This window comes from Lygodium microphyllum, chromosome 25 (genome assembly GCF_053477565.2).
Source record: "Lygodium microphyllum isolate KBCC chromosome 25, Lygodium_microphyllum_v1.1.10, whole genome shotgun sequence".
NCBI lineage: Eukaryota > Viridiplantae > Streptophyta > Polypodiopsida > Schizaeales > Lygodiaceae > Lygodium > Lygodium microphyllum.
The window spans coordinates 72,796,465-72,822,054 of record NC_141159.1 but is presented as its reverse complement, the minus strand read 5'-3'; the positions used below and the strand labels follow the sequence as shown (position 1 = coordinate 72,822,054).

Below are 25,590 nucleotides of genomic sequence, written 5' to 3'. Positions count from 1 at the left end.
ACCACAAGCTGCAGCATGTACTGGAAGTGGTTGGACAGCAGGGAAGCCTACTCAAACTGTAAATGCCGTGCTCAGGAGGTAGAAACCAGTCACCAGCAGCTCGAATTATTGGGAATAAAGGCTTCGTGCCTTTAAATGTGCTCGGGTGTGAACACACCCTTAGCACTTGTAGTTATATATATCTATCTAAAAACCTGAAGGTACACACTCGTCATTGTACCTACTCTCCGCGACTAAGGAACACCCACCGTCTCGATCTTCGTGCCTAACCCGTCACGACAAACTGGTATCGGAGCAGGCAAGAGACAACTTAGGTGTTGCAGGAGTCCCAGGTGGACTCAATGAACGTCAGTAGGCAATCAGGTACAAACAGCAGTCGCTGGCAGGCAACAGCCGCAGGCAGTGAGAACAGTCGACAACTGCATACATCATGGATAGTCGCAGGCAGTGAGGACAGTCGACAGCTGCAGGCATCGTGAACAGGCGCCTCGTGAGACTCCAGTGAGGAGACAGGTCACGGCGGGCAGCAGACAGCTCGTGATGAGGCAGCAGTCGGCGGGAAAGGTCCAGCACATGGCGTCACGGGACGGCAATTGCGCAAGCGATGTGACGCCTGACAGGTCATGGACCTGTATGTGGGTCAACAGACCCCCCATCACATCCCTTTTTTTTTCAAATTTTGAGTTTGCTTTTACCTCCTCTCCTTCGGGTGTTCTCGCGCGCAAGCACAGTGTGCTAATCTGTGCAGGTTTAGGCCCAAAAATTTGGGGCTTTCCCGAATTCGGGGATCTCAAAGCACAGTTGGACAATCTAACTCAGAAATTGCAAAGTCAGTGCGCATTTGCTTGGGAATTTTGGGGTCTTTCACATTTTTAGTGAAATTCTTTCAATTTCAATCAAATTAGTGCACGCAAGACTTGGAAAATTTGGGGATTTGTCCAAATTTGGTGCAAGCAAGATGCAACAGTGATATCTGTCTCAAAAATTGCAGGAATTTGTGACATTTTGTCCCCGACATTTGGGGCTTTTCATGTACATGCATAAATTGGGCTGAAATTTACCCAATTTCTCGACATTGATGCACATTGGACCCCACTCAATTTGGGCCTTTTGCAATTTGGGTAAAATCTGTGCAACAATTGGTCATTTTATGTACATGTAGGTTCAATTCCATGCAATTTGGACATCAACACTTGGTAAAATTTGGGGGTTTTGCTGAAATTTCTCTATTTTGGCAGAATAGGCCTGTTCTATGCATGACAAAGAAAATGCAGATGTGTGGTTGATGCTTTGAGCACAAAAGTTTTGGGGCTTTTGACCGTTCATGTCCAATTTTATGCCCATGGGTACATGTACAATAGAAATTGCAGCTAAAATTTGGGAGTTCTCATGTAATGTGATGCATATGCCCTTGGAACAACTGTAATCAGTTGTGAAATGCTGTAGCACATGGTTTGGTGCTTCTGAAAATTTAATTACAAATCTGAAATCCGTGCTTCTAAGTGGTTATTTATTGCTGGTTGGTACTTGTTTGTACCTTGGTTACTAGGGTGACAGTTTGGGCCTCCATTTGCTGATTTTTTTGTCACATTTGGGCTGAAAATCATGGCTGGCAGCAGTAACAGCACGCCCTTCCACATCTATAAATAGACAGGCTGCCCCATTCAGCAATCATCCTTGTTTGCAAGTTACACCAGCCCACACACCCTCTGCTGCTGTTGGCACCCAGTTTCCAGCCTGCAGCCCGCCTCCATCTGTTGTCCAGCCATCATCGATTGCAGCCACATCATCTTCAACCTGTCCATTGCTGTAGGCGACAGCTCTCAGTTGCTTGCGACTGCTCCAAACTGTCCCAGACTGCTATTTAGCCTGCTGTCCATCATCTCCAGGGTCAGCCAGCCTGCGTTTTCAGCATTGCAGGCCTTGACACTCTCAGACTCTGTTTCAGCCTGCTGTTTACAGCAGACTGTGCACAGTTTTCAGCCCCCAATCGGTGGTACACTGCTGCGTTTACTAGTTTCCAACTTCCAAACTACTGCATTTTGGTGACCAGCTTGCTGCCATTCACTATTCAGCACTCCTACACTCCAACTAGTGGTCACAGACTTGGGATCTGTCTTCAGTGGACGTCACACTCCGACATTGCTCTACCCTTGAGCACACTATACACTCTTACATTCATTTACAGCATTCATTCGCTTAAGAGTTGTGTTCTCTCTCCCCCTTCTTCTATTTGTGTTTGAGTTTTTGTGTTTGAGTTTTGAGTTTTGCGTTTAGGATTTGATTTTTGCCCTCTGTGTCTATGTCTCTGTCTTTGCGTTTCTGTCGTGGTCGTACACTCTATGTGTCCTCAGTGCAAACCCTGGCAGACTTCTTAACATGGTATCAAAGAAGGTGCTCTTGTAAAGAGTATCCTGCGGATATTGTTGAGAGCTAGTCTTTGTGCAAGGCACACAATACGACTTGTAACCGAATCACAATGTCCCAAACACCTCCTTCTCCAATTCCTATGATGTCTTATCAAGCTTCTCCATCATTGGAGACCCTGAGACGGCATTATGAACTCGGTATGGAGGACGACACTCCACCTTCACCAGATTTCACTAACATGACAGAGGAGGACTTTGAGATACTATCGCCACAAGTACGGTGATGTTTACACCCCTCCTACCAGTTTTGCTACCACATTCGGACCGGTTGGTGAGGCTGGCCACCTCTCCGATCATGGAGGACATACGGCATTCGGAACGTCTGGCGATCCATCTCCATCATCTCCGCCAAGTCCAATGTCAGGTTTGTACAATTCTTTTGTGTTGCATGAATCAAAACCCTCTCCTGTTTCTTCTTTTGAGATACAGGATCCGGATGGCTTTGCGTATGTGAACTTCAATAGAGGGGGCTCACGAAGCAGACGAAATTCAGGTACATCTACAACTTCTGTTTCATTTGAGCATATTACACACTTTTCACTTTCCTCCCATCCCACCCTCTTCTATATCACACCTTGATCATCTCTCATCATCTTTCCAAAATCTTGGATTATACTCCACATCTGCTTCACACACCCTAGGGGTTGGATCTACCATCTCCGCTCCTAGCACCGTTTCCTTCGCAACCCCATTCTCTACCTCTTTGTACCATGGTACTTTGTTAGGGGGAATGCCACCCTTTAACACAATGCCTCTCACCTTTCAGCAAATGAGCACACCCATCACTCCTGGGTCGATTGTGATGGGCATCCCCCTTCCTATCCCCAGCTTCACATCTCCCATGACCACTCATACACAGGGGTTTCCATCCTCAGCTTATGGTGCGTCTTCACACTCTCCTTGGGTTACACCTACGCAGAGATTCCCATCTTCTGCTCCCCGTGTTCCCATCCCACCTCCTTGGGTTCCTCATGTGGCTACCATGCCCATGCCTAGTCAGCCCATCCCTACCTATGGATCCACCTTGCACACTACATGCATGCCTGGCGGGCACTCTGGGGCCCATTCCCAAGTGTACTCCACTCCCCCATCCTACCCCCACTACACTTTTTCACACTCTCCATTCCCAAGTGTACTCCACTCCCCTATCCTAACCCCACTACACTTTTTCACACTCTCCATCTCCGAGCACTACCACTCCTGTTGCAATGGCCAAGAATGCCTTCACGGATAAGACACGTTTTAACGGGTCAAATTTCACTACTTAGCCGAATTTCATGCAACAAGTGCTTGAGTCTCAAGGTCTTTGGGACCTTGTCATTGGTCTAGAGCCTATGCCGGACCCTCGACTAGCTCACCCTAACTACATCCGTCAATGGAGAGTCCGCAATGCTACAGCCAATGTTGAGCTGATACAGGGACTGCTTACTGAGTTTCACTCTCAGTTGCAGCACTTCCCGCTCGCGTCAGAGCATTGGAGTCACCTTCTCGACCGCTATGCGGCTCGTGATCGTACTCAGCGCATCAATCTCGACTTTGAGCTTCAAGAGTTCTCTCTTAAGGAAGGGGATGATCTGAAAGTCAAGCTAGCTGACTATAGGCGGTTACTTGCAGAGTTCGCCACTACTGGCTCTCCAAAGTCAGAAGATGATCAAGTTACATTCTTCTTGAATAAGTTGCCTGCAAAATACTTCGATTTCATTCAACACATCATCTCTCAACCTCGATTGCCAACCTTCTACGAGTTTGAGTGCCAGTTTTTGCATTACACAAGGCTGCATGATCAAGTCCACAACAAATCCTCATCACAGCCTTATTCAGAGCAAAGGGGGTTGGTTGCCTCTTCTTCGGGAGGGAAAACCACCAGTGGCAAGAACTCACTAGATGCGAAGGCAAGCCAATCAAAGGGTGACTCCTCTTCCTCCGATGGAACCAAAGAATCAAGACCTATCTGGCAGCAACTCCCTAAGAAAAACCGGTTTTGCACACACTGCCAGAGAGCAGGCCGTGTGGACAAGGAGTGTCACTCCAAGGCCCAAGGTCTTCCACCTAAAAAGCCTCAGCAGACCGCTGCGACTTCACAGTCCAGTGGGGCTACGCCTTCCGCTGCTGCCCCATCTACTCCTCCAACCCCCACAATGATTGCTGGACATGTGGCACCCGGACAGCCTCAGCAGCCATCCTTCTCTACTCCTGAAGGATTGGTTGATTGGTCTGCAGATTCCGATCCCGTTGCACTTCATGCATCTATCTCACCTTCCTCCCCACCTCGTCAAGCGTTCCCTTGGCAGAGCCCTGCTACTGGACGTACGCGATAGTAGCCACCTTAGACTAGCATGTCTCTAGGTCCTTTCGGATACCCTAGGTCAGTCTAGCATTCATTTTTCGCACTCTTAGAGTCAGGCCTATAGGATTTTTGTCTCTACATTTTAAGCCTTCCGCTGCATTTACTCACACACACATACACATTTGCATCTTTGCACTTGTTCCTTTAGTTAGCTTTTCATTTTTGTTTTGTTTTGTTTTTGGAGCATCTCACTATTGACCTCTGTGATTGCAGGCTTTGATCTCCTTTGCAGGTTTTGTTTTCAGTGTAGGGCTAACATGCAGGTTTGCCCAGTCCTACCTGGGCTGGAGACTTAGGATACGCGCCGTTCCTTCATGGTTTCATTATCCTTGGAGTTTTGCTCTTCTACCAACATGGAGGCTTCCCCTCCCGAGGCGGATCGTGCAGCATCTCTCTTGATGCTATCATGGCGGTGACTTCTACCTAGCTCTTCCAGCTGGGATGCTTCCTCCTCCTCTTCATTCCTTATGGTTCTCAGCACCACACAAAGCCCGACATCAAGCTCCTCTTCCTTCTTCGGCATCTATATCCACGTTGAGAGGGGATTCCTACCCTTCTTAGTATTCTACAAGCTTCAGCACTGTGTCTTCGACATCAGCTTCTTCCCCCTGTTGTACCTTACCCTTTGCATTGCATGATTTCATCATCTTTGTACTAGGACGCTTGGGCAAGTGAACAATTTCCCCATGAGGGACACTATCCAAGTGGCACCTACTGCATATGAGTATTCTTCATCATGTAGCATACTTTGCATCTCATTGTGTAGAGCACCACTTGCGCGGATCCTAAGCTGTTTCCACCGGTGGCTGTTGTTACCACACCACCATCCTTCTTCATCACATGGATTCCTCATCACCTACTTTTCCTCGTCATCGACACCTTGAGTAGATGGGTTAGCTTGTATTGTTTTGTGATGTGTTGGGTGTACCCTCCCTACTCCTGTCTTCTGGGTCACTATTCCTCAATCGGCCACATCCCATAAAATTTACCACGCTTATTAAAAAATTAAAAATTAAAAAAACAACACACAAAAGTTCCGTGTAGTTCCATCCGCCTTTGCAGGGCTTGGTAGGCCACTGAGCAGCCGACGTGCACCCTTTGTCCGATACCCTGTCCTCTCTAGGATGCCTACTTGGATTCCCTTGGTAAGATAATTATCGCCTCTATACTCTTGGTAGGCCACTGGGCAACCAATGTGCACCCTTTGTCCGATGCCTTGGCTACTTTGGAATGGGACGCCTTGGGGTACATCAACATCACAATGGTTGGCCTAACCTTTCAGCTCAGTTTTAGGCCTGAAAGGGGGTGTTGAGCTAAAATATGCATTACTTGCTGATTAGCCTCTTAAACAGCCCCAAAACACACTAAAAATACTCTTTTAGAGTAAAACCCTAAAATAGGGAGCGGTTCGAGAGAGTTCAGTGGAAACCCTAAATCGGAAAGCGCTTCGAGAAAGTTTAGTGAAAACCCTAATTTTTGGGACACCCTTCCACATCTATAAATAGACAGGCTGCCCCCATTCAACAATCATCCTTGTTTGCAAGTTACATCAGCCCACACACCCTCTGCTGTTGTTGGCGCTCAGTTTCCAGCCTGCAACCGACCTCTATCTGCTGTCCAGCCATCATCGATGGCAGCCACATCATCTTCAGCCTGTCCATTGCTGTAGGCGACAGCTCTCAACTGCTGGCGACTACTCCAAACTGTCCCAGACTGCTGTTCAGCCTGCTGTCCATCATCTCCAGGGTCAGTCAGCCTGCGTTTTCAGCAATGCAAGCCCTGACACTCTCAGACATTGTTTCAGCCCGCTGTTTACAGCAAACTGTGCACAGTTTCCAGCCCCCGATCGGTGGTACACTACTACGTTTACCAGTTTCCAACCTCTAGACTGCTGCGTTTTGGTGACCAGTCTGCTGCCATTCACTATTCAACACTCCGACTGGTGGTTACAGGCTTGGGATCCGTCTTCGGTGGACGTCACACTCCGACATTGCTCTGCCCTTGAGCACACTATACACTCTTACATTCATTTACAGCATTCATTCACTTCAGAGTTGTGTTCTCTCTCTCCCTTCTTCTGTTCGTGTTTGAGTTTTTGTGTTTGAGTTTTGAGTTTTGTGTTTAGGGTTTGAGTTTTGAGTTATGCGTTTAGGGTTTGAGTTTTACCCTCTGTGTCTGTGTCTATCTTTGTGTTTCTGTCCTGGTCGTACACTCTGTGTGTCCTCAGTGCAAACCCTAGCAGTCTTCTTAACATCATGAACATAAAGAACCTTGAAGAAGCACGTAACTTTGCAGTTTGACAAAAGCAATGCTACAATATCCAGTTGCAAAAGAAGCATGCAAAGCCGATCAAAACACAAGGGGCAAAGCCCGCAGATATGGAACAAGACGATTGGGATGAGTTAAATGAGCTTGCACGCTCAACCATCGAGCTATCGATTTCCAATGCCTTGCTATTTAACATTGAAAGTTTGGATTCTGCATATGCAACATGGACTCAACTGGAAGAACTGTATGCACAGCAGAGTGCTGCAAGCAAAGTGTATTGGCTGAAAAAGCTTATGGATTTGCGTATGAAAGAGGGTACAACAATGTCTACTCATTTGTGTGAGTTCAACTCCATTTTCAGCCAACTGGTTGCCTTGAGATTCATGATTGATGAGGAATTTAAGGCTACTTTCTTGCTTTACACTCTACCAGAGAGTTGGGATACATTCAGGACTGCTATGAGCAACTCTAATGTGATCCTTTTGTATACTGATGTAGAGAGTGCTCTACTCATGGAAGAAATGAATCGGTAGAACAATGCATCCAGTAAGTCTTCCAGTGCTTGGCATACTAGGGCCAGATCAAAGTAGAAAGGCAAATATGATAGCAAGGGACGCAGTAAATCATGTGGCAAAGATGTTAAATGCCATCATTGTGGCAAGAAGAATCACTTTAAACGTGACTGCTACAAATGAAAGAAAGAGAAAGGAAAGGGCAAGAAGACAAATGATAGCAAGGAAAATAATAAAGACAATCAGTCTAAGAAAAGTAGTGTCAAAATTGAAGAGGTGAATGTAGTCACTCATGACAATGATAGTGGGAGTGACGTACTCTTTGTCTCTTCACACTTTGGTATACATGCTTTACTTGCAGATACAGATGATGACATGCATACCTAGATTCTCGATTCAAGTGCTTCGTTTCATGTCACCCCTCATTGTGAGTGGTTCTCTGACTATACAGGGGATCAACATGGTGTTGTTCATCTTGGGGACAACTATACATGTGACATTGGAGGTATCAGCAGTGTGCAGTTGCAATTTCAGCATGGCTCTATCTTCACACTTCAGCATGTACGGCATATACCTCAGCTCAAGAAGAGCTTGATTAGCACAGGACAACTAGATGATGATGGTTTTTATACCACCTTTGGTGATGGAAAATGGAATATCTGTAAGGGATCTTGGGTTATTGCTAGAGGTTGCAAGAGTGATACTTTGTATCCACTTCATGTATCTAGTGTGCGTGACCATGTTGTTGTCGTGACCAAGCAGCCAAGCGTTTCTTTGTGGCATGGCCGGTTGGGACACATGAGTCAAACAAGAATGAAAGTACTTTCTCATTTGGGTTACTTGCCTTGTCTTCGTTATGCTGAATTTGAGCATTGTAATCATTGTATTTATGCCAAACATGCACAGACGTCTCACAAAAAGTCTCTTTCTTTGAAATCTTCTCCTCTAGAGTTAGTACATTGGGATGTATGTCAAATGCCAGGATTATCTTTAGGGGGAAAGAAATATTTTGTCACCTTTGTCGATGATGCTATACGAAAGGTATGGGTTTATCCTATTTGTAGCAAGGATGAAGTGCTTGACAAGTTTAAAATATTATTGGCATTGGTTGAAAATCAGATTGATAAGACCCTTAACTGCCTTCGCTCTAACAATGGTGGGAAATATGTGTCCAAGGCCTTTCAGGGATTTTGTGACAACAAAGGGATAAAGAGGGAGCTCACTACCCCTCATAATCCACCCCAAAATGGAGTTGTAAAGTGTATGAATTGGACCATACAGAATAAGGTCCATACGATGCTGTCTCACGCTGCATTACCCCATGGTTTTTGGGCAGAGACTGTTATGACAACCGTTCACTTAATTAATCGGTCACCAAACAGGTCTTTGGAGAGGGGAGTTCCCCAAGAAGCGTAGTCGGGCAAGCCACCTTCATATGCTCATCTGAAAGTGTTTGGCTGTGAGGCTTTTGTGCACATTCGTAAAGAAAAACGCAGCAAACTTGAGCCAAAGTCCTGTAAATGCATTTTCCTAGGATATGGTGACGAGGGTGAAATGGGATATAGATTGTGGAATCCCGAGAAAAGGAAAGTAGTACCCAGCAATGATGTTATCTTCTGGGAAGATCGCATGCATAAACAGCCCGAAAAGATTGAGGAGGTCCATAAGGTTGTATTCCGGGAAGAAATACCTTTTGGACAGCAAAATGTGCCTGCTGAACAGCAACAAATGCCTGCTATAAATGAACCTGTAAATGCAAAAAACGATGCTGGGAATGATCAGCCAGCTATTGCCTATGATAATAAGCCACTACATGTGCAGGAACAGCCAGGACAACAAGCTGTTAATGCTCATTTGCAGGCTGAAATGCCAAGACAGCATGCTGAAAATGGAAATTTGCAGGAACAGCCAGCAAACAATGATCATTGGGTTAGGAGATCATCTAGGGCTACTAGACAACTTGACAGATTTGTTCCTAGTGCAAACAATGTGGCTGATTATGTCATGTTGACAAACTCTGGTGAACCATCTTGCTTCAAGGAAGCAATGGACAGACAAGATAGCAAGAAATGGTATAAAGCCATGTTGTCAGAAACAAACATTTGCTTGAATTGTACCCACATTGACGGTGCTCTACCTTGCATCAAAAGAGTGGACCACCACTGTAATGCATTCCCTTTCAAGAAAGTGGCTACCTTTCGAATCTTTAAGGACTCCGTTAAGTTTCCCCCTAAATAGGCAGCATCAAACTGCTAAATGAAAGAAAGCTTTCAGCCTATCTTGCACTTGCTGAAGGACTCAAACTTCACTGCTTTTCCACCCTCATCATAGTCTTTTGCTGCCCCTTTGGATGTCAAGTTGTCATACACTGGCTACAGCAAAAAGGGTGCATTTACTGATTTCACATCAAAACCAACACCAAACGGAGCATTTACATGACCAACATTCATTTCTCAAGCCCCATAAGCATTTGCGGATGCAGATGCAGTACCAAATATGCTACTTTGTGCCCCAGGCATCAAGCCAATGCTCCCATACATAGGATTTGCATATTTCCAACCATATCCGAATACATTGGGCCTTGCACACCATGCATTGGTTTCTGCATACCATAGGGATTTGTGCCATACATTCCCATATGCGATCCTTGTCCAACCATAGCATGAAAAATCATGCTTCCACCAAAATATCCTCGCTGCCCCGTCATGGCATGCATGCCCCGCTATCCAAAATTCATTGGATTGGCACTTCCCTAATGGCGTTGCATTTGCATTCCTTGCCCCGTAGGTACCAATTGTTTTATTTCATAAACATCTTTGGGAGCTTCAAATAAAGAGTTTGGCATTATCTTCAATGCATCTTGCTGTCCCAAAGGTGTAGAAGACATTTTCTTCTTCTTGCCTTTGCTATCCTTCTTGGAGTATTCAAAAATCAAGTAAATTGAGCATCCTTTTTGCCAATTCAGCAAAGAGATTTGCTGCTATCCTCAATCGATTCTTGAATTGGTCATCAAATTCCTCTTCACTTAGCTGGTCATTAGTCTCCTTATGTCCAAGAGGCCATGCATCTTACTCAACAACAACATTTTCAACTTGTTGTCCATGGTTTGAGTCTTCTCCAAGGTCAAGTGTTGCATTGCCTTCATTCCCATGTGTATGTTCATACGGAAAGGCATCATCACTGCTTGAGTCCATCTCACTATATGAAGACATATTGCCGTAATTTCTTAGCTGGGAGCAAAAATCCACACTAGCACAAAGCTTTGGCTCTCAATCAGGTGCCTTGGGCCCACCAAATCAAGGGATAAAGTGGTATCCCAGCAATGAAACCATGTAACCAGCCATCCTCCTTGGATAGGGTAGTAAATAACCTGATTAAGCACTATTTACAGCAATTAACAAATTCACAAAACTGAAATGCACGCTTTACCATATAATCTTGGACATTGGACACCCTGTTGGCCCCAAAACTGGTGCCCCTTTTGGTATTTATTTAACTTAATTGAAGAAGAAGTTGATGTACAATGGGATTTTCCCAATCCCTTTCCGTATTCCAACTCCCCTTGCTGTCCAAAATGACCCCATCAAGTCTTTAATCTAATTTGCCCCTTGATTCAGGCAATCAATTGGCCTTCACCCGCTTTGATGGAGATGGAAAATGCCCCAAATTCAATTATTTGCTGGTCCTTCCACTTAAATAGGCTAAAAACAGCTTTAGCCCTGTTGAATCCAAGTCTTGGAGCTTCCAATTTCCGCCACACTTCCAAAGGCTGCTGCAAAACCCTAATTTCTGCTGCAGATTAGGGTTTATAGCAGAGAAATCTGAAATTTCTCAGCCTCTAGTAATCTCAATGCTGTAATCTTCGAAGCAAGGCTGTAGAAAGGTTGGGAGATGAGAGAGAATGCTAAAGAGAGAAAATTCAGACTTTCTTCGCGAAGAACTGAAGAAAATCTATCATTTACTACTGCTGCCATGTCTCAACAGCTTGTAGATGCAAAGAACTAAAGAAAATCAATCATTTGCTACTATTGCCCTGTCTCAACAGCCTATAGATGCTGTCACCTGCTGTTGATTGGTCTTCTCCAGCCCCTCGCTGCCTGAGAATATCCTCCAATGATTGCAAATCAGACTAGCAGCATCTCCTCCCTCTCTCTTGCATTTTTTACAATGGCGGCCTTTCCAAATGGTTTTTCTAACATTTTCCATAATTAAAAAGTAATTTTCAATCTTTAAATACTGAAAATTAATCTAATAATTATTTCGATGCCTTGAAAAAATAATCTGACTGGCCAATAATTAAATTGGCTAGGTAACTTCCATTCTCGAGTGTCTCTACGCCATCTTTGACCTTCAGATTTGGTGTTAGGTATCATTAAACGCCAATTCTCTAGTGTCACCAATTGACACTTATGGCTAAATGAATGACCTAGGCCAACAACTGGCACCACATACCACCAAGTACTTGTGCGGCATAACTTATAGTAACTTTTTCCTTTGACATTCCGTGATTTCCTCGAGTCCCGAACTTGTAAATTTACTCTAACCCCAATTACACCTCACAAGTGCAACATTTACTTAACCATATGATTAAAAATTAATCCACACGTTAAGTGAGATTTCAAAAATACATGCCCTCATGACACCAACTACCTCTCGCCACCACTCCCTAACTATCCCTCTTTGGCCTAAGAATACACAAGTGTCACTCCACAACTACATTATATGAAAATCCACACCAACATAGTTGCCAAGGGTTTCAAAAACAAGGGGTATGAAACAAGTTTCCAAGGTTTCATACGAGTTTTCTAAATTGTAAGAACTCATTCAGAATGAAAATTATTTAAATTTTTTATACATATACATGTGCTTTTTAAGTCCTATGGGCCACAACAAAACACTAAGTGAACAATTAGTAGACCAACAATTTATATACATAGCATACCGTATTTAATTCATCATATAGATTTCATAAATATAAAAAAAGCATAATACCATAGATTAAAAACTACTTAAACATACCTACTATAATCAATTAATAACATCCCATGCCTCTATAGGACTTCAAAATGAATCCATGGACCATGTGACATGTCACATGAATCATAATAGTTGCTATTAAACATGTTCAAACTTCAAATCCATCTCTCTATAGGCCAACTTTGACTAGGCACAAAAGGACAATTTGACCCCACGTGCAAAACTGGGCTAGCTATAATCTTCATGAACCAAAATTTCAATTCAATCATTTCCTACGTTTCAAAAATGCCTGGACATTTCAAACATTTCCCACCTGTAGAAAACACGTTTCTCGGCAACTATGCATGACACCAACCATGGAATTTGTTGAAGAAGAACCAAATCATGATGGAGGAGAAAAAGGAAGAAGTCTCACATTAGCACCAAGCTGTCCAAGAGCTGACGAACATGCACAGACATGTCAAAGAAGAGACATCCATCTTTCTAATTCACCAAAGCCAACATGACATGAAGCACTGACAAGGTAAAGCATCAAATCTAGACAAAAGAGTCAAAGCTCAATGTAACGGCAACCTATCTACCATCTAAAAAAAACTAACCGTGCCAAAAAAGAATCAAGTGAGCCCCTCTGAAGAGATCAGATGTTGAGCCACTAAAGGAAAAGGATGCATTAACACAAAATTATCATACATTACTGCCCAATTTTCTCCATTTTAAATAGCCCAAAGAAGCAATTATTATTAACAAGGGTTTATTTTGTATAGTAGGACAAATGCCCAAAATTCCGTATAGGAGGACATATTGTGGGCATCCATCTCTATTCTAATATGCTTGCATTTTTGGGTCATCAGTGTTACACCAGCCAGCCATCTCATCAATTTCTCCAACTGCCCGTTCCCCAGCCAGGAGCTGTCGCCTTGCTATTCCAGCCAGTCACCATCCTTGCCAAGCTATTGCCCTCCTGTGGAGATCATTGCCAGCTGCCTAGAGGCCACTACTGCTGGTTGCTGCATTTTGCTGCCATCAGCCTGTCCATCCCACCCAGTCTTCTATAGATCTGCCCAACCTGTCTGCTATTCCATCCAGCTTCCTATGCTGCCACCCAGCCTTGTCACCATTATCAGAGCTGCTGCAGTTCCAGCCTGCAGCATGTGTTCACTCCAAGAGGGCAGCCTGCTGTTGTCATCATCTTCCTCACCATCGATGGTCATAGAGCTTTGTTTAAGCTTGTATCACCACATTTCTTATGTGAATGAGTACGCATAGGATAGACAGCATCCAAGGATGGAACTTCGTGATTTTTTTAAAAAAATTTGGGTATCCACCTACACTTTTGACCCTCATTTAAAGCTAATGATGTAAAAGATGTTCACACCTAGACATACACTAATGTGTGTTCACACACAAGCATGAAACATAACTAACCAAACCCCCTTCGCGTCATGGGTGACTAAACCCATGGCACGAAACATAAGAAAAAGGAAACATATGAAGGTCTTACCTCAATAGTGGCAATATCTAATCCCGTACAACATATTCTAGAATGGAGATATACACAATAGGAAGATATTTGCAACTAAAGCTAGAATATGACATGGTCTATCAACAAGCTCAAGGACCTAGAGTAGATCATGGTTCAAAGGTGCATGTGCATGGCTCAGAAGAGCCGATCAAAAGCCAACATGGCTCAAAGGCATTGTACACATGACCAAGGGCTTGATTTAGATGTGAATGTGCACAGCTCAAAGACTAATCAAAAGCCAACATGGCTCAAAGACACTACAGGTGACCAATAGGTCAATTTAGATATGTCCCTAAAGCTCAACTTAGAGATCATGGAACCGGTTACAAACCCCCTTGAATGAAACAACTCATTCGAGAATCATAAGGAAAAGAATTAAAAAAAGAACAACTTGTTTTGGACTAAAATCCGAACAAAGAACCCCACACATTTATTTAATGTATGTGTGATGAAACGGTCTTAGCACATGCATGAGCTTGGCCAATGTCTAATTTGAGTCACATTTTTTTAATAGATATTATTTTTATTTTTCTTTAAAATTAACACAATTAAAATCCCCAGGATGCCACGGATATGTGAAATTTTGAGATGCTTTAATCTTGCCAATAACATTTGATTAAGTTATTAATCAAATATGCAAGGTTATTCAAGCACATGTGATGAACATGGCAGTTATTTCATGGAAATAGGTTAAGGACCTCGAGGATGCAATGGGTGTCAAAGACAAAAGTTATGATAAGTCAGGCCAATTGGGTTTTGGGATCAGTTGGTGTCACTTTTCACCCCAGGACAGTTGCTTGGCCATTAAGTGTCAGCGGTGACACTAGGGACTAGCATTAATTAATTAATTAATGCCAAAATTTTGGGTAAGCTCAAAAAGGATGAAACTAATTTTCAAAATTCTTTAACTCTAAAAATTAAATTAATGACTGGATAATGCTAGAAAAACGGTTTAGAAGGCTACCACTTGGCAAAAATGCCCATGCAAATTAAGAAAACGATTTTTAGGCCCCGTTTGCGTCATTCAATGCATTCAACCTGCAAGAGACAAGAAAGAGATATTGCCGATCTAATATGCAACCATTGGAGGACCTTCTTAGGCAACCAAGGGCAAGAGACGACAAATAGAAGCAGGTGACAATAGTTCCAGCCCTCCTAGGTGCATGCGACAACAGGCCAGGGCTGGCGACAACATTAATTGTCTGCCTGGCAGCATGCAACTACATTAATTGCAGGCTGGTACATGCAGTAATTAGATTTCAGACTTTTTCCGTGTGGAAATCAGAAATTTCTCTCTTTTGGCATTCTCTCACCTTCTCTAGTTTATGCTCAGCCATTCTCAGTATTTCTCAACCATTTGGAGTAGATCTCAACCAAATTTGGTGGACAGCGAGAGGATTTCTATTGCAAACCCTAAATTTCTCCAGAAATTAGGATTTAGCAACCACCTTGGGACCCATGCCAATAGGAGAAGGCATCATACACTGAAATCAGCACCTAAAATATGTGAATTGTCAGGGATTTCATATGCCCAGTCATCCATTGTAAATTTGAGGCAGCATTTGCCCAATTGGGATCCAATTTAGAGCAAGATCTAGGTGAAATTCAAGGGGCAGCAATTGAAGTTAAAGACACACTGAAAAGGGTGCCAATTTTTGGGGCCAACAGGGTGCCTAATATGTTGGGCTTTACTCACGCCCACAATCACACAAGAGTATCACTGATCCGCAATGTAGAACACTGGGGCACTTTTTTACTTGCTGTAAGAGAGGTTTTTTCCCCCAATCACTTTTATTTTCATCTGTGTATTTACCTTACACTTTTTGATCACTTACCACACAATACACACATCTGTGTGTGAACGCACTTTAAGTCACTTTCACAACCCTAAAGTCTAAGGGTTGTACTTTGTACTTTTCACTTCACATTCTGTTATGCAAATTGTCATGCTATCATTACTCCCTCTCTCTATCAGTCGTGTTCACTTCTTTCTATTCCATTGTTGTACTTCAATCTTACATTTGGTATCAGAGCTGTTTAGTCAGCCATCTCTCTATTCTCTTCACTCTCAACTTAGCTCAGCTCACGTGCTGGTCCTGCCTGTGGCGACCTGTAACCAGCCTTCCTTCCATGGATGGGTAGTAAATCCATAATTACAACTTAATTAGAGCAGAAAACAATTAATGCAAATCTGAAAATACAAATTTACCTATTGATCTTGGACAATGCACACCTGATTGGCCCCAAAATTGGCGGCCCTTTCGGTATTTCTCTAGCTTTATTGAAGAAAAAGTTGATTTATAATGGGATTCTCCCGATCCCCTTCGCAATCCAAACTCCCGTTGCTGTCCAAAGTGACCAGCAAGTCTTCAATCTATTTTGCCCCTTGATTCGAGCACTTAATTGGCCTTCACCCACTTCATAGACGATGGAGATGCCCCAAATTCAATGGATGCCTAGTCCTCCACCTGAATTTAGCTGAAATTCACCTTCAGCCCTATTGAATCCAAGACTTGGAGCTTCCAATTTCTAGCATGCTTCCCGAGGCTGCTACTAAACCCTAATTTCTACTGTCAATTAGGGTTTACAACAGAGAAATCTGCAATTTCTCAGCCTCCAAGGGTCCAAATATTGAGATCTTCATAGCAAGGCTGTGAAATGGCTGGGAGATGAGAGAGAAAGTTGTAGAGAGAGAAAATTCAGAGTTTCTTCGCGAAGAACTGAAAAAAATATGTCATTTAATGCTACTGCCCTATCTCAACAACTTGTAGATGCAAAGAACTAAAGAAAATCAATCATTTACTGCTGCTGCCCTATCTCAACAGCCTGTAGATATTGTCACCCGCTGTTGATTGGTCTTCTCCTGCCCCACGCTACCTCAAAAGGTTCTCCAATGGCTGCAAATCAAACCAACATCTCCTCCCTCTCTCTTACAGGCTAGATATACTAAAAACGCCTCTCTCCAGCCTCTAAAGACGTTTTTTAATCTTGCATGGACATTTTTGACAAGTAGCAGAATTCCCAAATGGTTTTTTCAACATTATCCATAATTAAAAATTAATTTTCAACCTTTAAATACTGAAAAGTAATCTAATAATTTTTTCAGTGTCCTAAAAAATAATATGGCTGGCCAATAATTAAATTGGCTAGGCAACTTCTATTCCCAAGTGTCTCTGTGCCATCTTTGACCATCAAATGGGTGTTAGGTACTATTAAACGCCACTTCTCTAGTATCAGCAAAATTGACATTTATGGCCAAATCAATGACCAAGGCCAACAACTGGCACCATATACCACCAAGTATCTATGCAACATAACTTATAGCAACTTTTACCTTTGACATCCCATGATTTCCTCGGATCTCGAGCTCGTAAATTTACTCTAACCCCAATTACACCTCACATGTGCAACATTTACTTAACCATGTGATTAAAAATTAATCCACATGTTAAGTGAGGTTTCAAAAATACATGTTCTCATGACAACCCTTCCCCTTGAAATCCTTGCAATCATCCTCGATTGCACTGCCAAAAGCATCAAAAGCAAAGTACTACACTGGAATTTCCATGGGGCATCATAGTCAACACAACATTGCGCACTATTGTTCAACCATTCGATATACCCAACATATGCTCAAAATTACTAGTCAACATAGCATAACATAAGACTCACAAAGAATCTCAAAAAAAATTCCCAAATTATCATGTGGCATATCCATTTCTCATGAGCTCAACTCATTTGGCAAAACCAAACCATAGTATAGCGAAAACCAAGGATAAACCATGGCTAAAACATCAATGGCATCATAAGACATGTTGTTGTCCACAAATCCAACTGAATACCACTGAATATTAATGATCATACGCTAAAAACCAACATTCGATTATCAACCTCTGATGATGATTAACTGATGCTACACCAAGCATAAGCAATGCCATACCAAGCATAACTAATTACACACCAAGTATAACGGATGCAAATGTACAATTTCAGAGCTGCTGTGAAAACCATACCGATCTGCATTCCAAACATAGTGACTAGTACACTGAATAGTAATCCCCTGGCAAACATATTGTTCAACTACAGTACCCTGAATGTATATTGAATACATTCGAGATCCACTACTTCTAGAGCTGTCCATTACTGAGAAGCGGAGGTGCTAGCTCCCTCACAAGCATCAAGTAATACTCTGGACCTCTACTCTGCTGAACCTGATTGAGCCCGAACTAAAGTCGGCTCTAACTAGTAAGCATCAAGGTAAAGCTGCAATAACTAAGGATGATCTGCCAAGTCATCCTCCTCTATCCGTTTGGCATCCATTGGTGAATAATTCTGAAACTTCACCAAGTACCTTCTGGAACCCTTACCACTGATCTTCCTTTCGTTGTGTGCCAAAATCTGCTCTAGGACCGGTTTTTCATCGAGCTCTTCAACCTTCGGCTGAATTTCAGCAGATACATCCTTTGGCACATCTCCATGAAAAGGTTTAAGCAAGCTCACATGAAAGGCATTGTATATCCGCCAGTGTAGAGGCTAGACTAAAAGAAATTGTACACAGAGAGAAGAGGGAGAGAGAAAAGAGAGAGTAAAATGCAAAAATCTGCAATCAATGAATACTAAAATGAAGAAGGCAAACATGTACACACGCTGTCGAATGTATCTCCACAAGGTGATCTCTCTATCCACCTAAAATGACAAGTGATCAAAGACTGGCCAGCAACCTAAAAATAGGCATGAAGAAAACTAATAAAATAATCTAGTCAGTCAATTTAAACTGGCCAACTGCTGCAAATGATGATCGCAGCAATAAATAATGCATTAAAAAATGTTGTGTTGTATAGACTATGCCATGTGGCATCTCCACATCCTACATAAACAGCCTAACTACCGACACTGCTGAAAATCACCAAAAGATTGCAAAAAATTGTCTAATCTATACACGGGAAATGCCTACTTGTGCCCAAGGGTGCTAACTAAACAAGAGTAAATTGCCAATGCCAGTCCAACGGATGAATAAACCTCTGACACCCCCCTCTCAGATCCTAGACAGAGTAGCATAAGGCTCAAGAATTTGGAGTGCTATCGAAGAACGGCTTGAGGAAGAGCCTTTGTAACAAATCTACCAAGTTGTTCTCCGTCTTGCAGTACACCACATCAATGGTCTCATCCAAGATCTCCTCCCAAATTAGATCCTACTCTAACTCAATATGCTTCAACCTAGCATGGAATATGGGATTCCATGCCAAAGCAATGCAACTCTCATTATTGCAATAGAGTGTAGTAGGACCTCGCTAAGGACAACGAAGCTCTACTAACAATCACTAAAGCTACACTCTCTCACATGTGGTGGAAGACACCCCTATATACTCTGCCTCTATAGATGGTAGGGCAACCGTAGTCTGCTTCTTGCTACTCTGAGAGAGAGCACTTGCACCCAAAGTGAAGCAATATCCTGTTGTTGACCTCTTTTGGTCAACATCTCCTATCCAGCCCTACAGAACCAAGGCTAAATCTCCTATACCTGCTGAAACCCAACCTTCCTTCTTGGAGAGGGTGGTGAAACCTAATTAAGCACTTAATTATAGAAATTAACAAATTCACAAAACTAAAATGCACACTTTACCATACAATCTCGGACATTGGACACCCTATTGACTCCAAAACCCCCCTTTTGGTATTTTTTTAACTTATATTGCAAATGGAAGGAGTATAACTAAGATCCTCTGATCTCCTCTACTAATCCAAGTGCCTCTTACTGTCAAAATTGACCAGAAGCCTCCAAACCAATTTGCCCCTTGGTTTGCTTGGGGATTGGCCTTCACCTTGCTCCTTGAAAGACAAATTCAGTCCCAAATCTTATATTGGCTGGCCAACCACTTGAATCTCCCTAAAATCCCTCAATTTCAGGAGTTGAAACTCAAGTCCTAGGCCCTCAATTCTATGCATACATGCCAAGGCAACTATCAAAACCGTAATTTCTACTGTAAATTAAGGTTTACCGTAGAGATTGACTGAAATATATTCCTCTGATAGCTCAAACTGCTGGAAATTGCAGTTGAAACTCAAGTCCTAAGCCCTCAATTCTATGAATACATACCAAAGCAGTTATCAAAACCCTAATTTCTACTGTAAATTAAGGTTTACAGTAGAGATTGACTAAAATCTATTCCTCTGATAGCTCAAACTCTTGGAAAATGCTGAGATAACTTGAGAGATGGTGGGGGATGAGTGAGAATGTTGTAGAGAGAGAAATTTCAGAGTTTCATAGCAAGAAATGCTGAAAAACTGCTGCTGCCCTGCTCAAACAGCCATGGAAGATATCACCTACAGCTTTGGACCACCATAAAGACTACTGCCCCCTCCTATATATTATCATCTGCGCCAAAAGGACCCTGGGCTACTATCACCTACTCCAAGAGGGCTCCAAATTGATCTCACATGCTATAGGATTGATCCTGGTGGCTGCAAATCATATCAATCGTCTCTCCTTGCTCTCTAATAGCCTCCTTCTCTCTCACAATGGCTAGAATAGACTCCATACCAGCCCCTAAAAACGTTTTCCCCGCTTGCATTTGCAAGTTTTACCAAGTGGCAACCTTCTAATTCCATTTTCCAGTATTATCCAACTTATTAAATTACTTGGAAAGTAATTATTAACCCTTAGAATGGTATTAATTAATTAATTAATGCCTAGTCTCTAATGTCACCACTAATATTAGTAGTCAATAAATTGATCCAGGCTAGAATCTGACACTGGATACCACCTAGTACCTACCAAGCATAACTTATTATAACTTTTACCTTTGAGACCCACTATATCTTCCAGGTCCTTGGCCTGTTACCATGAAATAACTGCCATGTGTATTCCATGTGCTAAACAACCTTGCACATTTTATTAATAACTTAATCAAATGTTATCGACAAGATTAAAGCATCTCAAAATTTCACGTCCCCATTACACCTGTTGCCGAATAATAAATACCTAGGTCACGAGTCCCCCTCAGGAATTGCAAAATCCTCATAGCAGCATGCCAATGAACCAGTTTGGATTCACTCATGAACCCTGCAAGCAAATTTACACAAAAACACAAATCAATCCAAGTATTAAGGAGCAATTCGACGACCCAATCAACTACCTACAGCGGGTAGCATCCGCTACGTGAATCTGCATGGGCCATAGCCTTGTAATTCAGATCCATGGAAATAGAAAGAACATTATAACCCTCCATCTCAAACATAGTCAAAAGCTCTTGCACATACCGCCACTGGGAGATGAAAATCCCCCTCAGAGTTTGCCAAGGCTCATGACCTAGAAAAAAGTGGAGAAGGTTCATATCCGTCATCTCATATATCTGGTGTAGTGCCTCCTTTGTCTACTTAACCTTTTGGGCATGGTCATCTATAAAAAATGAGATCATCCATATAAAGCACGAACAATCCTTGCCCTCCAACTGAGGTGTGGACATACAACTAGGGATCGGCAAAAGAACACCAATTCCCTTAGAAATGAGTCTATCTTTTCATTCCAAGCACATGAAGCCTATTTAAGATTGTTAAGGGCCTTCTTCAACTTGTGCACTTTGCCGTTTGGCAATTAAAAGCCACAAGGCTACCCAACATAGATCTCCTCCTTCAAATCTCCATTAAGAAATGCAAACTTCACATCAAGCTGATAAACCAACCATATCCTATGGCTGGCTATGGCCTTAATGATAGCCATCCGAGCTCTAGGTACAAAGATATCGTGGAAATCCACTCTTGGTCTCTGTGCAAATCCTTTTGCAACGAGCCACACCTTGTGATTATCCAACGTGCCATCACTGTGATACTTGGTCTTAAAGACCCACTTGACTCCAATTACCTTCTAATGAAGGCGCCTAGGCACAAGATCCCAAGTGCCATTCCACTAAATTACATCCAACTCTTGCTCCATAGCCTTCTTTCAATACTGAGACTGCAAAGCGTCCTTCACGCAGATGTGGACTCCCTATCCTGTATGGCACGAGACTTCAACAATAGCTAGTACAAACGAGCTTAGTGGAGAGTGCCTCGTTCCTCCATGATCGCTACAGGCCATCTTGCGCGGCTGCCACTCTTCGGGAACCCCCTCAACTTGCATCACAAAGTGTATCATATGCCCAACAAGGAGGAGGTTGATACTCCTCTCGCTACTCTGCCTTTGTCGAAGTCTCTTGAACATCCATCGGTGTCATCTCAACGAGTGAATCTTGTGGTGAAGCGATCTCCTCCACATATGGTAGAGCCTAAAGAGGCACAGACTCCAAAGGCACTAACTTAGATGCCCAACTGTCACATGGATCTCCAAGTACAAAATGTTCAACACCCCCCCTACAACTAGAAACTCCACAAACCAAACATCTCAACTCATGTATATCTCCCATGAAATATCTAGGACTCCAAACTATAACCCACAAACACCTATCTTTTGGAAGACAGCTCAAACTTATCCCTCTGTTTCCTCGGGATGTGAACATAAGCATCACAACCAAACACCCTAAAATACAACACATCTGGCTTTTGACCAAAATAAGCCTCAAAAGGGGCCATACCAACCACAACCAATGTAGATGATAGATTAAGGATATGGACGGTGGTGGCCATTGCTTCTTCACATACACATTAATGTGCCTATCAATGCTCCATCATAGTCCGTGCCATCTTGATCGCACTGTAATTATTCCGCTCCAATTACCATTTTTCTAAGGTGTATTTGTGTTGACAAACTCCTGGTGAATGCCATGATCTACACATAACCTGACTGGCTCGTTGGAGAAAACTCCCCTCCTTTGTGAAAACGTAGGGTCTTGAGTTTCCTGCAACGCCTATTCTCCTTGAAGATCAAAAAATCTTTAAAAGTGTGAGAATGCTTCTGACTTCAGCTCCAAGAAATACACCTAAGTCATTCTGCTAAAATCGTCAACAATTAGCATAAAGTATGAACTCCTCTTAAGGGACTCCATCTGCATCGGTCCACATAAGTCTGTCCAAACAAGCCCCAAGGGCTGCTTAGCCCTACATGAAGCCTTGCCAGAAATTACTCCTCTATGCTACTTGCCACGAATGCAAGACACCCATGGCGGGCGGCTCATCCCAATCTCAAGCAATCCATGTATAAGCTAACCACAAGCTCCCTTCCAAAGGTACTCATAGTTGAGATGGTCAAACCAAGCATTTCATAGCTCGATCCGAGTTTGAGAAGAGAGAAGAAGAGAAGCAAAGACTATGAAGTTCACATCTTGTAGACTCCATTCTCCTCATGACTTGCACAAAGAATTTGTCAAAAATCTCCATCAAGAACTCAAAAAAGAGTCTTTATCAAACTCAACTGTGAGACCAAGCGCACAAATCTTACTCATTGAAAGAAGATGATACCCCAAACTCGGCACATAGAAAACTTCTCATGTGTGGGCACCACCTTGCCCATCCAAAATCAATTATATATCACCTTTGCCTTTGATGGGGACCGAAGAGCTATCACCTATGAGAATTTTCCCATGCATTGGACGCGTAAGGGCAATACCAATTGTAGGAGTCATGTGGTAGAAAGCACCACTATCCACAATCCACTCACGAGGCTAGGGGACCAACATCACTACATCAAAGGAGGCCATCAAAGGAGCATCCTCAATCACCTCCAAATGGAGAAAGGCGGCCGATGAAGGAGCAATCACCACTCCTATGTCCTTCGTAGTTTTCTTCTTGGTGTCCTTCTTGTTCCACTGGCTGACAAGGAAACCCTATTGTACAACTCCTAATCTCTTTTCTTTCTCCCTCTCACACCTTACCTTGATTAAGTGTTATTACTTGCATTTGTTTCATCTCCAACAACGGATTTAATTTGGCTCTCAATCTTAATCCTATAGTCATGTGCATATTTGCCATCTACCTACCAATGGCCTCTTGCTACGTGACCACATGATGAAGTCCTCGTAGCAAATTTATTGACCATTCATCCTCATTTGGGGCTCAAGAGCCAAGAAAAGATAAAATGTCCGTCTGATTCTTGCCCTTGTCTCTTCCATGGTTGTATAGCTTCCATGGGAATCTACAAAACTTGGGCAAAATGTTGGCAAACGATATATATATATATATATATAGAGAGAGAGAGAGAGAGAGAAGGTGAAAATAATTTATATCATGCTTAGGCAAGTGACACCACACAATAGCCTTCTATTGTATGCCAGAATTTGTAGAATAAAAGCAAAGCTTGCAAGGAACAACTCTAAATTCAATAGTTTTCCCCTCTAGGATACCAATTGTGGCTAAAAAGAGAACTTACACAAGAGAACTTTCGCTCCTTTCCACCACTAATCTACGACCATCCCCCTCGCCAATAGACTCATGCGCAAGCCTGTCAAATCAAAAATTACACATTATGAGGAAATTTGGTCTAGCCAAGCATAAGAGAGCATATAACTATCCATACCTAAATATATCCATCCATACCTGAAAATGTCTGCTAGGCGATGAAGGAGCATCCTATGGTAGGACACCATGGGTTCCAACATCAGAATATTTCCCCTAGCACAAAATATGCAAATGAGCCAAAATTCAATGCACAAGTTCAAGTAGTATTTGAAATGGCTTTCGAAAAGAAAAAGGGATTCGTACTTGGAGCCCTCGGACTCTAGAAACTCCACAAACAGGTCTTCTGCCGACAACACAACATGTTTGCTGGGAAGGTTGTCTTTGATGAGCCAGGCAAGCTCTTCCACCTGCATATAACATTTTAGTGTAGCAGACTAATCTAGCAAGCCACAAAATTGAAAGTAAAGCATGCCGAGAAAAAACAAATTCAAGCAGTGCAGCCATCCATAGAAAGAATCAGATAAATTTTTGGCAAGAATCCCCTTATCAATCAACTAGAAGCCGCGAAATTTCATTAAGCAAGAAAGCGTGCCAAGAAGAAGCAAATTCTACTTCTTTAATCAAATAATCTGATCGAAATCCTATATTTTTGATAATCTGATAGAAATCCTATATCCATCAACCCAGAAGCAGCAAACGAAAGAGACAGAGAGGAGAAATTTACCATGGGCAACGAAGCCATATGTTCTATCGGCTGTGTTGTCAAGAAGCGGACGACAAGGCAAGGCAAGGCAAGATTTAACTCTTAACCACCATGGCCACAGGGAAAACGCAAGAGTGTGGCGTAGTCGCAGGAGGGGTTTTCCTTGAGATATCGAATAGAAGAAGAAGAAGGCGATGAATCGCGATGGCTTTTTGTCTGAGTAAAGATGGAGGCTACGTCTTCATTAAACAGCGTTCACACAAGGCCGCTTGCCAGATTGACTTTTATTATGTAGGTACTTTTGGGCAAAAATTTTGGCCTGGCCCTTTTCGTTTTCTCTAATTCTTTTATTTTTATTTGATATTTACATAACAAAGAGGAACTAAACATGCAACTAAGTAGCAAGGCTTGTAAATTTTGATCTTAACTAACATGGCATTCTCCCATGAATATATACCAGGCACAATGTACCTAGGCCACACGAAAATGGAGTGTGTTGTATA

General features: G+C 42.7%; 1 protein-coding gene across 1 annotated transcript in view; it reads right to left on the bottom strand.

Annotated features, from left to right (window-relative positions):
* LOC148014380 (uncharacterized) overlaps positions 1-25,345 on the bottom strand; it is a 28,514-nt gene extending 3,169 nt beyond the window's left edge. Inside the window, exons 1-4 of the mRNA XM_087666675.1 lie at positions 25,109-25,345; positions 24,688-24,791; positions 24,523-24,597; positions 24,356-24,427 (exon numbers count right to left, since the gene is read on the bottom strand). Coding sequence (XP_087522801.1) covers positions 24,356-24,427; positions 24,523-24,597; positions 24,688-24,791; positions 25,109-25,126 — 269 coding nt within the window. The 5' untranslated portion in view covers positions 25,127-25,345. The remainder of the gene's footprint in view (positions 1-24,355; positions 24,428-24,522; positions 24,598-24,687; positions 24,792-25,108) is intronic.
* Between the last annotated feature and the right edge of the window lie 245 nt (positions 25,346-25,590).